The sequence below is a fragment of the Notamacropus eugenii genome, chromosome 2 (assembly GCF_028372415.1).
Source record: "Notamacropus eugenii isolate mMacEug1 chromosome 2, mMacEug1.pri_v2, whole genome shotgun sequence".
NCBI classification, from domain to species: Eukaryota; Metazoa; Chordata; class Mammalia; order Diprotodontia; family Macropodidae; genus Notamacropus; species Notamacropus eugenii.
The window spans coordinates 432,327,598-432,341,555 of record NC_092873.1 but is presented as its reverse complement, the minus strand read 5'-3'; the positions used below and the strand labels follow the sequence as shown (position 1 = coordinate 432,341,555).

At 42.7% G+C, this 13,958-nt stretch overlaps 1 protein-coding gene across 1 annotated transcript; it reads left to right on the top strand.

Moving 5' to 3' along the window:
- The first annotated feature begins 347 nt into the window (after positions 1 to 347).
- Positions 348 to 9,598, top strand: IL24 (interleukin 24). The gene is made up of 6 exons (XM_072638596.1): positions 348 to 412; positions 2,989 to 3,184; positions 5,020 to 5,082; positions 6,252 to 6,410; positions 8,226 to 8,300; positions 8,969 to 9,598. The coding sequence occupies exons 2-6, from the start codon at positions 3,008 to 3,010 to the stop codon at positions 9,050 to 9,052; spliced, it is 558 nt and encodes a 185-aa protein (XP_072494697.1). The 5' UTR covers positions 348 to 412; positions 2,989 to 3,007; the 3' UTR covers positions 9,053 to 9,598.
- Positions 9,599 to 13,958: the final 4,360 nt, after the last annotated feature.

Genomic DNA, 13,958 nt, shown 5'->3' with positions numbered 1-13,958 from the left:
ATAGGAACGTTATCCTGGACAATCCTCTAGTCAGACCCCTCCCCCACTATGGTATTATAAAGGAAAAGCTAATATGCCCCAGGTGCCTGGAAGTGAGAACTGACTAGGTAGTGAAGTAACTTTCTAATTAATCATGATTGAGAGTCCTTTCTCCCCACCCCCCCCCCCCTCTTTCCACCCCCAATCTGACAGTCACACTAATGTACACACACAAATTCATGAAATGACTTCTCAGTTGGGTTAGGAAAGAATTCCAACCTACTGATACATCCCTGATAGGTACAAAGGTACCCACAAAAAGCGCTCATCCTTCCTCCTCTATAAAAGCAGACAGCTAAGGCCATAGAGAATCACAGATTCTCAGAGCTGGGTAGGCACGGAGTTTTCAAGTCCCACTTTCCCTGAACCCAAGGTAAGTAATGGATATTATTTTCCTTGATGAATATTTTCCTTTAGGTGAAAATAACAGTTCCTTTGACTTTTTGCTTCCATTATTTTCAGCAGCTGGCCTGTTCTGACTGTAATGACATTAATCCAGACAAAGGTATTATATAGAACCATTCAACCCGGCACAGTGAAGCAGGGAACCACTTAAGCTAGAACAGGAGGGTAAAGAGACGGTGAATTGAATTTGAAGAGTCTCTCAGACTGGAAGCTCATAAGAAGAGAAAATAGCAATACTTAAGGGGGTTGGTTGTGTCTGGATGTGGGATAATGGACCCCATGACCTGTGCAGGTCCGTTTTATCTAGGACATCTATGATTGTTACAGATATTTATCCCCTCTTGTCATCCTGCCCAGACTGAAGATTGGACATTGGAAAACTTTCCTCTGGTTTGGAGTCTAGTAGAAAATGGCCTGAATTTTTACCTGGCTTCAGAGATTGGAGACAGTGTCCTGTAACAGAAGGTTCATTAGAGTAAGAGCCAAAAGATATGAGTTCAAGGCCCATCTCTATTACATATTACCTGGCTAGCCTTAGACATTTCAAATCATTTCATCTCTCTTGTCCTCAGTTTCCTGACAGTCCTCATCTTTAAAATGAAAGGGTTGGACTAAAGTGATCTCTAAAGTCTCTTCCAGCAGAAAGTCTATGATTCTATGGTCTATTTTGCTAACAAATTCAGCCCTTCTCTTGTGCTTTATTAAAAGCAAGTCAACTTTAATGGGAAGGCTTAATAAAAGTGACTCATCTGAAAATTCAACTTCTTACTTTCTTTCCTGGAAACCTAATTGTTAGAGTCAGGATTTAGAGTCAGGACTGAGTCAGGGTGGAAATAGGGGTATGTAATCCTTACATTCTTACCCATTCCTGCCCTCTGACAGATATTTCTTTTTTTTCCTTTTTTCTTTTCTTTTTTTAACCTCTCAGTCAGAACCCTTGGAAGGCAGGAATTTTTTTTAATGTGGCATTTTTATAACACTTTAAGCTTGTCAAAGTGTTTTATATACATTATTCTATTTGGACATCCCAATAACCCTTTAAGGTAGACATTACTGAAATATACCCATTTCACAGATAAGGAAATGACAAACTCATGGTTTCTTAGGCATCTATTGTATGCTGAGCACTGTATTAAGTTCTAGGAAAGATACAGTACCTGGCCTCAGAGAGCCTAGTAGGAATGATTCTCTTTGTGTAAGAGATGGGGAAAATAAACCTTTAAAGAAGGAAAAGGACTTACTTGTAGGTAGGGTCAAAGGTGAGGGATGAGAGACCTGAAACCCACTTACCCTTTCATACCTCAAGACCTCTATTTCCCAGCATGCATAGTTTAATGTATATTTTTGCATACCATGTTATCTTTTTTTGCCATGGGAGATTATAGGATCATAAATCTAGTTCTAGAAGGGACCTTAGATATAAAATAAATCTAATTCCATCATTTTACACATGAGGAAAATAGACTGAGAGTGGAGAGTAACTTGCCTAATGCTACACAGGAAATAGACTGGAAATAAAGTAAGAAGATAAAAATAATTATGGTAAAGAAAAGAGAGAGGATAAGTAAAATGGATATGTGTGTGTGTGTGTGTATATACATATATATATATATATATACAGATATATGTGTGTATATGTATTTGTGTACACACATACCAACACAGGCACACAAGACTTGTCCAAGGACATGATGAACTAGGCATTAGAGTGTCTTGTAATAGAAGGCACTGAAATAGTGTATCTTAGAGTTGCAAGTATAAGGGACAAATATCCACTTTGTGCAGGCTTCAATGACCCTTAGGGCTAGATCTCTATATTGAAGCATATAATATAATGGTTGGACGTGGCAGGGATGGAGAGACAGAGTGATAGACCAAGGTTTGAAGGAAAGAAGAGAGCTAAAACCAGGGTGGAATGATCAGGGCTTTGTCCCAGGGCACTGAAATTTAGAACATGTTTAAAGTGCTTACATTACTTTAGCATCATAGAAAAAAAATGAACCTTAGTGAAGAATTAGTTAAAATAGGAAGCTACAAGATATGCTTTTTCCTTGTCCCTATTCACTTTGGCCACTGATCCAGGTGAGACCCTCACTGGCCCAGGCTCACCTATTCTTTCATGCCACTGTCATGACACTCATGTATTCTGAGGTCTGTTTCTCCAACATCGGCCTTATATCTCAGGGTCTCTTTTTGCTCCCAGTGTAATTTGTCTCAGAAAGTTGACTTGAAGGTACTTTTGTGCTCATTGCTCCAGGCACCAAAACGCCTAGTTCTGACTCTGGAGGGTGAGGATAGATAGCTCCCTCTGTATGCCTCAGAGAATGCATGAGTGTTCCATCAAGTGATGAAGTTTAGATGCCCTGATCATAAAAGTTTCCCACAGCAGTTTCTGTGCACCCATGATCCTACTATCGGCAGACTCCAATACCTAGGACTAAAGACCTTGTGTCTTTGAGACTTTTTCCCCTGATAATGCACTAGTGGTCAGGTAAGGAGAGGTAACTTCAATCACATCATGACACCTCCCTCTGTTTCTGGCAGGAGTAACTCATTCCTCTTTATGCAACAGTATAAAGGAATGCGGATGGCTATCTTTTCTTCGCTATTTCTGCTCATCTTTCTTTGGAACCCAGATCTGGGAGCTGAGGGTCGAGAATTTCACTTTGGACACTGTAGGGTACAGCGAGCAATTCTTCAAGATTTATGGACGGCCTTCCAGGGTATAAGGAGCACTGTGGTAAGTAAAGGCACAATACTCAGCCTAGCAGGGCTTGTGTGTAAAAACGATGTGGTAGGTGGTAAGAGGATGTGAATAAGCATTTATTAAAAGTTTAGTATGCTAAATGCTTTACAAACATTATCTCATTTGATCCTCGCAACAGATTTTGGAGGTAGGTGTTATTATTAACCACATTTTACACTGGAGGAAACTGAGGCAGTCAGAAGCTAGGTGACTTGCCTAAGGTTACACAGTGGAAAAATCACTGGCTCTACTCTCAGATGACCTGGGTTCAAATCCTATTTCTGACACTGTCTGACCTTGGGTAAATCATTTAACTTTTCTGGGTCTCAGGATCCCCAACTGCCAAATTAAAGAGTTGGTTAATGGTTTCTATTTTTAATCTACAATTCTATGAGTCTATGGTGGCAAAAACAGAACCCAAAAGGACTGGAGCCAGATTTCCCAGGCTTTAGCCACTTAGGGAGAAGTTGGTGGAGGAGGAGTATAGGGAGATCAGTAACATGTTCAGGCCCATGCTGCTTTCTGCCTTCTAACCCAGTCAAATTACGGGCCAAGAAAGGATGGAAGGAACCTGAGCTGTGGGAACAACATAGGTATGCGTTCAAATCCAAGCGTACATCTCTCCTGAACTCCTAGGGACTCAGTTGAAAGTATCAGATGAAAATGTCATAAACCCTTGGGATAAGAAGTAAAGCAGCAAAGACTGGGGGCTCAAAATGGGAAGCACTAATAAGGGTAAAGGGAGTGTGATATCATGGAGAGAACACTGGACTAGGCTCTAGTCTCAGCTCCTTCATTAACTAGTTGTGAGATCTGGGGCAAGGCATTCCATTTCAGCTTCTTCATCTGTAAAATGGGTATAGTGGTAAAGTAGGTAGTTTCTACAATCCCTTTCAGCTCTAATAACCTGGGAATCTAAAATGTTCTCATCAGGGAATGGGGCAACGGAGTCTCTAAGTATTGGGGTAGATCAGGCAAGTCAGGACAACAGCCACTTATTGAGCTCTTAATATGTGCCAGGTATTGTGCTATCTGGGGATAGCAATGAAGGAAAAAAGAGAGGCATAGCCTGTCTCAGGGAAATTATTATATTCTAGTTGAGGAAGATAACATACAAAAGGGAACTGAAAAGTTCAAGAGGTGAGAGGTTAGGAAGGTAGCCATGAGGTGACTGAGAGAGGAATGAATCATGGCCAGTTGGGTCTGACTCCAGAATGGAGGCCCTGTGAAGAAACTACCATTGGGAGAAGGGAGCTAGAGAAGCCAAGGGATTTTCCAGGGTGAGAAGGCCCCGAGTGCTGAAGGAAGTTTTGTCATGAAAGGTTGACTGAGGCGCAATACTAAAGTCCTGAGAGTCAGAAGCAGAGCCAGCAAGGAAATGAAGGCCCAGGGAAATCTAGGCCAAACTCTGTAGCTCCAAACTCAAATGAAAACATTGAACTACTTGGTCTTGAGGTTCTTTCCAGCTCTAAAAACTGATGATCCTAGGATACCCTACTCTGGACCACAGGGGAACAGCTGAGGAAGATCAGATAGGCTCTGCCCAGGTTCAAGAACTACCTGAATATTTCATTTTCCAGAAGCACTCGTCTTTTGTGTTGGTGAACACAAGAGATGCCCCTTCAGACCTCCCACTCATGGTGGAATTCCTAGGCTTTCCCTTTCTTAGGCCAATCTCTCCTGGTTCCTCTCTCCATTTCTCCTTTGGTTTTACATTGGGTGGGTTGAGTGGCGTGTTAACAGCTGAAAGAGTTTGGCAAATTGTTTGCAAAGTTGGGTCCTGCCCTATCTACCTCCTCCAACATAATTTTCTCTTTCTGTTCCCCAAGCAAGCCCTGGACCACAACACAGACACACGGCTGCTGCGTCAGGAGTTTCTCCAGAATGCCTCGGTAAATGAGTCATTCAGGATGGCTGGTGGGAGGTACCACATCTCTTTGCCTGGGCACTGGCTTCAAGGCTCTGGTCTGCCTCTGGCTGCCTCGGGGGTCTGGTAGAGGCTGCTCTACCCTTTGGAGAGACTAAAGTCCTTCACCTCTGAATTGGCGATGAACTTTTAACACACAAAGCAGAGGCTGGTGAATTCAGTCCAGATAGGATCCAGATAGGAACTTAAGCCCACAAACATCCTGCCTATATTATCCAGAAAAAGATCTCAACTTGTCACTTCATCTTTCTCACCGTAGGCATCCCTCGTGCCTGCTTTAGATCATGACCCCAACCTCTTTCCCACTTCCTCTCTCATTTCCTCTTTCTTCATCTTGATCCTTTGTTTCCCTTACTGATTCATTCATTCATTCACTCACTCATTCATTCAATAAACATTTATGTGCAAGGCACATAAATTCTGATGCTATGGAAATATAAAGATGAATGAGACACATTGCACCCCCAAAGAGGTTATTCTCTCCTCCCTTTCCTTCCTTTATCACTTCCTTCTTTCTCTGTCTTGATTACGTCTTTCACCCTTTTTTTATTCATTCATTCAACAAACATTTATTCATAGGACTGGAATTTAAGAACACCCCAAAGAACCAAGTGGCATCAATTAAGAATACATTTTTAAAAATTCATAAGCCAAAGATAATAGAGATAAGATAAAAATTTTTATTTCAGAGTAAAATTATAATAAATTTCTTCTCATAATAAAATTTTTCTATCACTTTATGTGACTGGTTCTCATGTTGTTAAGTACTGACTATGTACAAGGTACTAGGTCTTTGTGAGAATACAAGGATAGTGAGACAGTGCCCACCCTCAGAGAGCTTGACCTCTTTTTCTTCTCCCCATTACTTTTTCTCCTCTCTCTCTCCTTTCACCTCTTTCTTCAGTTACATACTCAAAAAAACCCAACACTCTCAAATAGTTCCCTGAATGTCCTCTCCTTGGTTGAAGAAGGTTATCATTAGGGTTCTTCAAGACCCAGATGTACTCTTTCCACACCTCTTGCCCTATGTGGTGCAATTACTGTCCAATCTAATGGATTTAGGGAGGGTAAAACACCCAGGACCAAAAAGTACAGAATGGAGGACCTTGGTATTAACTATCTTTTTTTCCCCAGTTGACTGAAATCTGTCACCTCAACTACTCCCTGCTGAATTTTTACTTGAGCAACGTGTTCAATAGGTACCACACAAAGGCAGAGAAACTTGGGATCTTGACACCATTTACTACTTTGGCCAACAACTTTTTTGCCATCCTGAAGAAACTTCAGCGTTGCGTGAGTGGGGCTGGGGGCTAGGGAGTGGGGCCAACAGTGTCTGTCTTTCCAGACTTGTCACTGACACAAGCAACCACCTAGTGCTTAGTGGGCTCAGTACCTTGGACTGGGAGGGCTTGATCTCACTTCTCCGTCTCCCCTTTCTATCACCTCACTACTCAGAGGACATATACTTATGTAGAGCGAGAGAGACAGATGTAAATATAGATATAGATAGATGGAGCATTTATTAAGCACTGACTGTATGCCAGATACTGTACTATTTGCTGAGGATATGAATACAAGCAAAAAAAAAAAAAAGAGATGGTCTCTACCCTCAAAAAACTTACATTCTAATGCAAGAAGGTAACATAGAGAAAAGCCCTAGAAGGGCACCCACATTGGGGCAAAGTTACTGGAGTGGAGGTATAAATGTCCAGAGAATAGGGAGTGTATCTAAATTGTTGCCTTTAGAAATGGTGAGTTCCTCATCATTGGAGATCTTCATCATTAGACTGGATGACTATTGATTAGGGATACTGTATAATTGACTCCAGCTCAGATATGGGTTAGACTAGATAGACTCTGAGGTTTCTTCCAACTTCACTGATTATAGTGAGGAGCCCAGACCAACGGTCCCATGGGGACCTATGGAGAGTCCCCATACTAGAGTCCCAGTGGGAAAATCTAGAACAAAAAAAGAGGTCTTAGTTGCCACCTTCAGGGAAATTACAAACCATCTAACATTTCTAGGGACTGCATGAAACACCCACACATTCAAATGTGTCAGAATCAATATAGCAAAATTAGTATGCTGAAGACCAGAAGGGAACTGACTAAAGGAGGGTTTGGGGTCAAGATTAAGTGGGGAATAAGTTTGGAAGATCACAGAGTCATAGATTTAGAGCTAGAATGGACTTCAGAAGTGAGGGATGAGAATGAGCATTTGTTAAACACCTACTATGTGCTAAGGGGCAGCTAGGTGGTGCAATGGATAGAGCACCAGTGCAGGAGTCAGGAGGACCTGAGTTTAAATCTCACCTCAGACACTTGATACTCACTAGATGTGTGACCTTGGGCAAGTCATTTAACCCCAATTGCCTCATCCTGGGTCATCTCCAGTCATCCTGAGGAATATCTGGTCACTGGATTCATATGGCTCTGAAGGAAAAGTGAGGCTGGTGACCTGCACAGCCCTCCCTCACTGAAAAAAACAGTCAAGTGCAAGTCATGTCATTATTTCTCTGATGGCATGGTCTTCTTTGGCAATGAAGGACGAACACACACTATGTGCTAAGCACTGTGCTAGGTACTTTATCTCATTTGATCCTCACAACAACCCATCAAGATAGTGCAATCATATTACAGTTGAGGAAACTGAGGCAGACAAAGGTTAAGTAATTTGCCAAGTGTCACACAGCTAGGAAGCATCTGAGGCTGGATTTGAACTCAGATCTTCCTGACTCCAGGCCAGCCACCCAATCCAATTGTGTCACTATTCCTTCAAGTCATAGGCAAGAAAAATGAGATTCAGAGAGGTTATATGATTTGCCCAAGATTACATAGGAAGTGAGTATCAGAGTCAAGATTTTAACTCAGGCTCTCTGACACTAAGAGAGTGCACTTTCCAGTGTACCACACTGCTTTTGGGGGTTGCAGCTTTAAGAAACTTTTTCGCTATCCATTAGATACACTAGGATACAGATGACAGCTTCATCCATTGGAGGCCTTCAAGAACTTATTTGTTGCCTCCCACCCAAAAGAGTGTCCTCTAGGGAGGGAGGGAGAAGAGACTTATGCACTGACCCCCGTTTCTTTGTTCTTCCTCTTCTCCAGAAGGAAAAGGGAATATTTACTTTAAGTGAAAGTTCCCAAAGGAAGTTTCAGCTATTCCAGCAAGAATTTACAAAGGTATGTTTGAAGTCCTGGGGAGTGTGGGGAACTGAAGGGAGGACAGAAAACAGAGAAAGGGGGTTTGTTAATCTGGTAAGTGTGGATCAGCCTCTGTGAGAGGAAAAGCTTAATAGTAGACTTCAGAGTGGGTGGATCCATTAGCATCATTCCAAGATATACATGAAATCACAGGTCTAGAGTTGGAAGGGATCACAGCACTCATGATAGGAAAATAAGGCCCACTGAGTTATATATGTGACTTGCCAAAGGTCACACAGCTAGAAATTATCAGGCAGAATTCAAACTCAAATTCTCCGACTTCAAATCTAACATCCTTTCTACTGTTCAAGGATGCATCAGGAGGGCAATGGGTGTGTTTGATCATGCTTATCATGGATCTCCACAGACTATGCTTGTCTCATTTTCTGCCCCTTTTCCGATAGAGAGGATAGAATTGTCCCTCTCTCCCACATGATTATTTTGTGATTCTACTCTGCCCTTTTTTACTCCTCCCAGGGCTTGCCACTTCTCATTTCCTAGATAGCATTTAAGAGTTGCAATGGATCCTTGAGATCATGTCCCCAGTTCCTTTATTTGTAGATGGAGAGAGCAAGACTCAGAACAGAACTTAGTGGGTAGTATTGCACCCTCCACTTGGCTAATATCTAATTTTTCTTGACCTTTAGTTGAACCCAGAAGCAAGACTGACAAAAGCCTTGGGAGAAATGGACATTCTCTTAGCCTGGTTGGAGAAAGCCTTTCAGCCATGATGCTGCAGCACACCTGCTATCCAAGATTTCCCATCATTTCAATCACGTGCCACTTCTGGTGGTTTTTCCTGTGTCATTTCTTCCTGCCAGTGATGTTACCCTGTGCTTAGACTGCTCCCAGGCTCTCTACATTCTTAACTCAGCTACAGGGAGGCTACACTAAGTTTCTATGAATAATTCTCAAAGCAGATGACAAAGTGCTGGCTGGTTGTAAACTATATTTATTCCAGATGTATTTAATAATTTATTTTTATTTATACGGGGAGACTGTAAGCCCCTTTTATTTATATGGGAGAATTATAAGAGGACCAGAGTTCAAATCTTACTTCTGATCCTTTTTACCTGTGTGACCTTGGGCAAGTCACTTAACTTCCGTCAGTCTCAGTTTCCTCACTTATAAAAGGAGGGGTTGAACTAGATGGCCTCTGAGGTCCCTTTCAAACTGGATCTTGGATCTACGGATTAAATATTTCTCTTGTGTCTCCTGTGGTGCCTGGCACAGTGCTGGGGGATCCAAGGATGATGCTCAATAAATACTGAATTGAACTGATGGTGTGACTTTTTCTTCCTCCAGTTCCTCTTCTTTTTCCTCCTCCCCCCTTCTCCCCCTCTCTTCCTCCTCCTCCTTCTCCTCTCCCCCACCCCCTGGTCCCGCCATGATGTAATTGTTATCTGGAACTCCAGGTTCTACTTAGGTAGAACACCAATTGTTTTGCAACCTATAATCTTGGAGAGTTGCCTGGGGCACTAGAGGTTTGTTACAGGAAATTTAAGTAACATCTGTGCCGTTTGTAAGTTGAAGGTTTGAAAAGCAGACTGTCCTTTGGCGCATTTGTTAGAGTTGGAACACTTTGCTAGGGTAGCTCACATTTTGTTCTAGACCTTCCCCCTGAGAGCCTAGACTACCCACCCCTGGGACCCTTGGTCCAGGCTCCTCACTGTAACCAGTGAAGTCTGAAGAGACCTATTCTCTCCCTTCCCAAGATCCAGGTCCAATTTTCGCTCTTCTGCTTTTGCAGGATCTCTGAGGAAAAACCAAAAACAGTGAAAAGGACCAACTTTGCAATTCATTCCCTTTTTTATAGACTTGATCTCTTCATTCCCTATTTCCATTGCTCAAATGACTGCCCTTAAGAGGATGGTAGTGCCAGAGCAGACAGCTGACATTAGCATACTACCTGGGACATCGGTTTGTTTAAATGCCATTCTCTACTAATAAAATGCATCTCTATTGACTCTTGACATCTTCTTTCCATTGATGATAAGATTTCAGTTAGGGAGAGAAGATAGGTAGCTGGGGAAAGCTACCTAGCATACTTAGAAGAGAGGTAGATGGAGAGTGAAAAGGGCAGAGTGATCTCTACTTCCAAGAGCAGTACTGGACTCAGCTCTGCAGCTTATATCAAATCAACGTGTCTGGCTGACTTTGACTTTGTTTTGGAAACCCAAGAGAAAAAAAAATCTATGGGATGGATTGACAGGTAGACCCTGGGCAAATCATTTAACCCTCTTTGCCACTGTTTCCTCATCTGTCATGAGCTAGAGAAGGAAATGGCCAACCATTTTAGTACCTTTGCCAAGAAAACCCCACGTGGGGTCACAGAAAGCCAGACCCAACTGAAATGACTTAACAAAAGGTCATCTCCCAGCATGTGGAGAAACATCCTTGGACTCGGAGGCAAGGTCTCCTTGGGTACAGAATTTGAAATAGTTTACCAAGCCACTATTCTCTATCCAAATGCTCTGATCTTGGGTAGACCTTTCAAAGGATTCTTGGGGGGCCCCCTTTTCATGGGAAGCAACAATGGTATAATATTAGGATGTTGTACTTGGAGTCATAAGAGATTTACATTTCTCTGATTTTCAGTCTGTCACCTAACATCTCTAAACCTCAGTTTCCCCTATAGTGCCTACTGTATAAGGCTTTTATGAAATTCCATAATGTATGTGCTGTGAGGCTCAATAGTATCCATACAGAGATCAGAGAGGTACAAAGACTCTTCTATTTTGATAAGTTTCGCCTTACGTTAAACCTAAATCTGTTTCCCTCAAGCTTCCATTCAGAGCTCCAAAGCCTATACTCTGGGACCAAGCAGAATAATTTGAAGGCATGGACGATTTCATTTTCAAGGTTCGATGTACAGTACCTAATAGAGGGCCTTGTAGCTAGGTTTTTCAGTTGTGTCTGACTCTTCATGGATCCATTTGGGGTTTTCTTGGCAAAGATACTAGAGGGTTTGCCATTTCCTTCTCCAGCCCATTTTACAGATGAGGAAACTGAGGCAAACAGGGTTAAGTGACCTGTTCAGGGTCACACAATGTCTCAGGCTGGATTTGAACTCAGGAAGATGAGTTTTCCTGATTCCAGATGCTCTATGCACTATGGTGCCACCTAGCTGCCCAGCCTTGCAGCCAGTAGACACTTAGCACCCACTTCTCACATTGCATTGCTCTGAATTGGAGTCTAGCCTCCCTTCTGTTTGATGACCCTCCAGATACTTGAATCATGCAGCCAGTGCTCCTGCAGATCTTCCCTAGATGATCTCTAAAGCACTGTCTAGTTTTGACATTCTCATAACAGACCCCATTCTGTAAAATGTAAATCCTGTGTAAGAGCTTACAATTAGGGAGAGAGTATCTGACTTTATTACTAATGATCCATGGTCCTGCCATAGTGCAGAGCGTTGGGCCTGGAGTCAGGAAGATCTGAATTTAACTATGACTTCAGACACTTCTACCCCGGGCAAGTCATTTAACCTCTGCTTGCCTTAAACCACTGGAGAAGGAAATGGCAAATCACTGCAGTATTTTTGCGAAGAAAATCCTATATGGGTCATGAAGAGTTGGACACCACCAAAATGACTGAATAGCACCCACCTGATGTAGGGAGATGATCAGAACAGTTACCTGTCCAATTCACCTAGAGGCAAGGTGAAGGCTATGGCTGTGATTATATCTCCCACGCCCATTTGACTTGTTCTCAAGTTAATGTTGATGAATTGGGATGGAACAGATTGGCTCTTAATGTTGCTGAAAGAGCCATCTCTTTGTACCAGGCCTATTAAAAAGGGAACGAATTGCAAAGTTGGTCCTTTTCAGTGATTTTGCTTTTTCCTGGGAGATCCTGAGAAAGCAGAAGAGCTAAAATTAGACCTACATCCTGGGAAGGAAGGAGAAAGTGGACCTGTGTATTCCCACAGACTCTATCTGTGCCCCTAGAAACTGCTAATGGCTGCCTTGGGACACGTTGGAAGTGAACATGTTCTCACCCATGTGGCTGGAGAACATGTTCTGGCCTCCAACCTCATAACCCCAGCCTTGGAGAGGCAGTTATGGAAGTCACGTAGTCAAGTGGTGGAAGTTCCTGAACCCAGCTCTCTAGACAGAGGAAGGAGGATTTCCAGGGCAGTGCCAACTTTAGATCTGCCTTCCTATCAGTCCTAAATTAAAGTGTTCCAAAATCCAGTCCTCTGGAGAGATAAAGGAAGCCTCTTGGGGAGGAGGGGATTGCATGTCTGATGGATGGAGGAGGATGAAAGAGGATGAAGTCACAAGGTGGGAGAGACCTCAACTTAACCAGATGTGATTAATATGATTTATTTGGATGGTGCAAGTCTGATGTGAAGGCCTCTCTAGCAACTCTAAGTTCATTTTCCTTCTCAATAGATCATAAAGCTAGAGAATGTCATGTATCTCTCATGTGTGAGTAGGACTCGGTGGAATGTTAGGAGAGTTACTTTTTTAGTGTAATAAGTGCATTTACCTCCTAGGGGAATGGAAGCCCTCAGTATAGTACTAAAAGGGCTGCTAGGTGGTGCCATAGTGCACAGAGTACAAGGCCTGGAGTCATGAAGACTCATCTTCATGAGTTCAAAACCAGCCTCAGACACTTACTAGCTGTGTGACCCTGGGCAAGTCATAGTCCTGTTGACTTCAGCTTCCTCATCTGAACTGGAGAAGGAAATGGCAAACCACTCCAGTATCCTTGAAGAAAACCCCAAACAAGGTCATGATGAGTTGGACTGAAAGACTGAACAACATAGTACTCTAAGGGTGAATATTTCTTGGGGTCTCCGGGATAAAAGCATGACTCACTGGAATATATTTGTTTGTGTATGTATATGGGGAGGGAGAGAGTTGCCTCCTTCATATACTCAAGTTCATTTGTTTTTTTGAGGGCTATACTAGCCATAGAGTGATGCTACAAGCCTGGGAGACTATATAGGGCCCTGAGGGAAGGTGGGACTCACCAGAAGTGGAGGAGAAACCCATTTTTCATGGGTTCTTCTGAATCCTTTAATCATTTTCTGCATTTATCATCTAGGCAAAATAAAAGTTGATCTGGATCCAACATACTCCTTGTTACTGGGTTCTAATATAGGGCCTAGAGACCTTTCTCACTCATATCTGTTGAGACCTGGACATGATTTATATTTAAGCTACATTATGAGATTTCCCAAAGGCAGCTCTAAATGGAGGAAAAATAAGCCAAGGGGACAGTGATTAAAGTAGGAAGAGGATTTCCCAAGGTTGGGCCCAGTTTGTAGAAGTCCAAAGCCTGGAAAAAGGGTCCATGAATTAGATCTCCTCAGCAGTTCTCATGCTTTGGCTGTACCTTCTACCCCTAGGATCCCTTTGAATGGAGGATGGAGGGAAAATCTCCTCCCCAAACTTCCATTTAAGGAGGGCCCCCAGGCCTTCAAGTGTCTCTTCAGGGACTACTCTACTTTGGTCGTCCTCATCATTCCCCTCCCCTTCCCCACCTTTCTTTCCCTCACCTCCTTCACCTTTCAGCTTCTGTTTATGTGTTGGCTTCCCCTTTAGATTGTAAGCCCTTGGAGGGCAGGAGCTGACTCTCTTTTTTTTTTTCATATTTATATCTCCAGCACTTAGCACAGTTCCTGGC

Coding starts and splice junctions, on each gene's coding strand:
- IL24 (XM_072638596.1), top strand. CDS start 3,008: ATGCAACAGTATAAAGGAATGCGGATGGCTATCTTTTCTTCGCTATTT. Junction 5,083..6,251: donor AGTTTCTCCAGAATGCCTCG/GTAAATGAGTCA, acceptor TTTTTTCCCCAG/TTGACTGAAATCTGTCACCT. Junction 6,411..8,225: donor TGAAGAAACTTCAGCGTTGC/GTGAGTGGGGCT, acceptor CCTCTTCTCCAG/AAGGAAAAGGGAATATTTAC.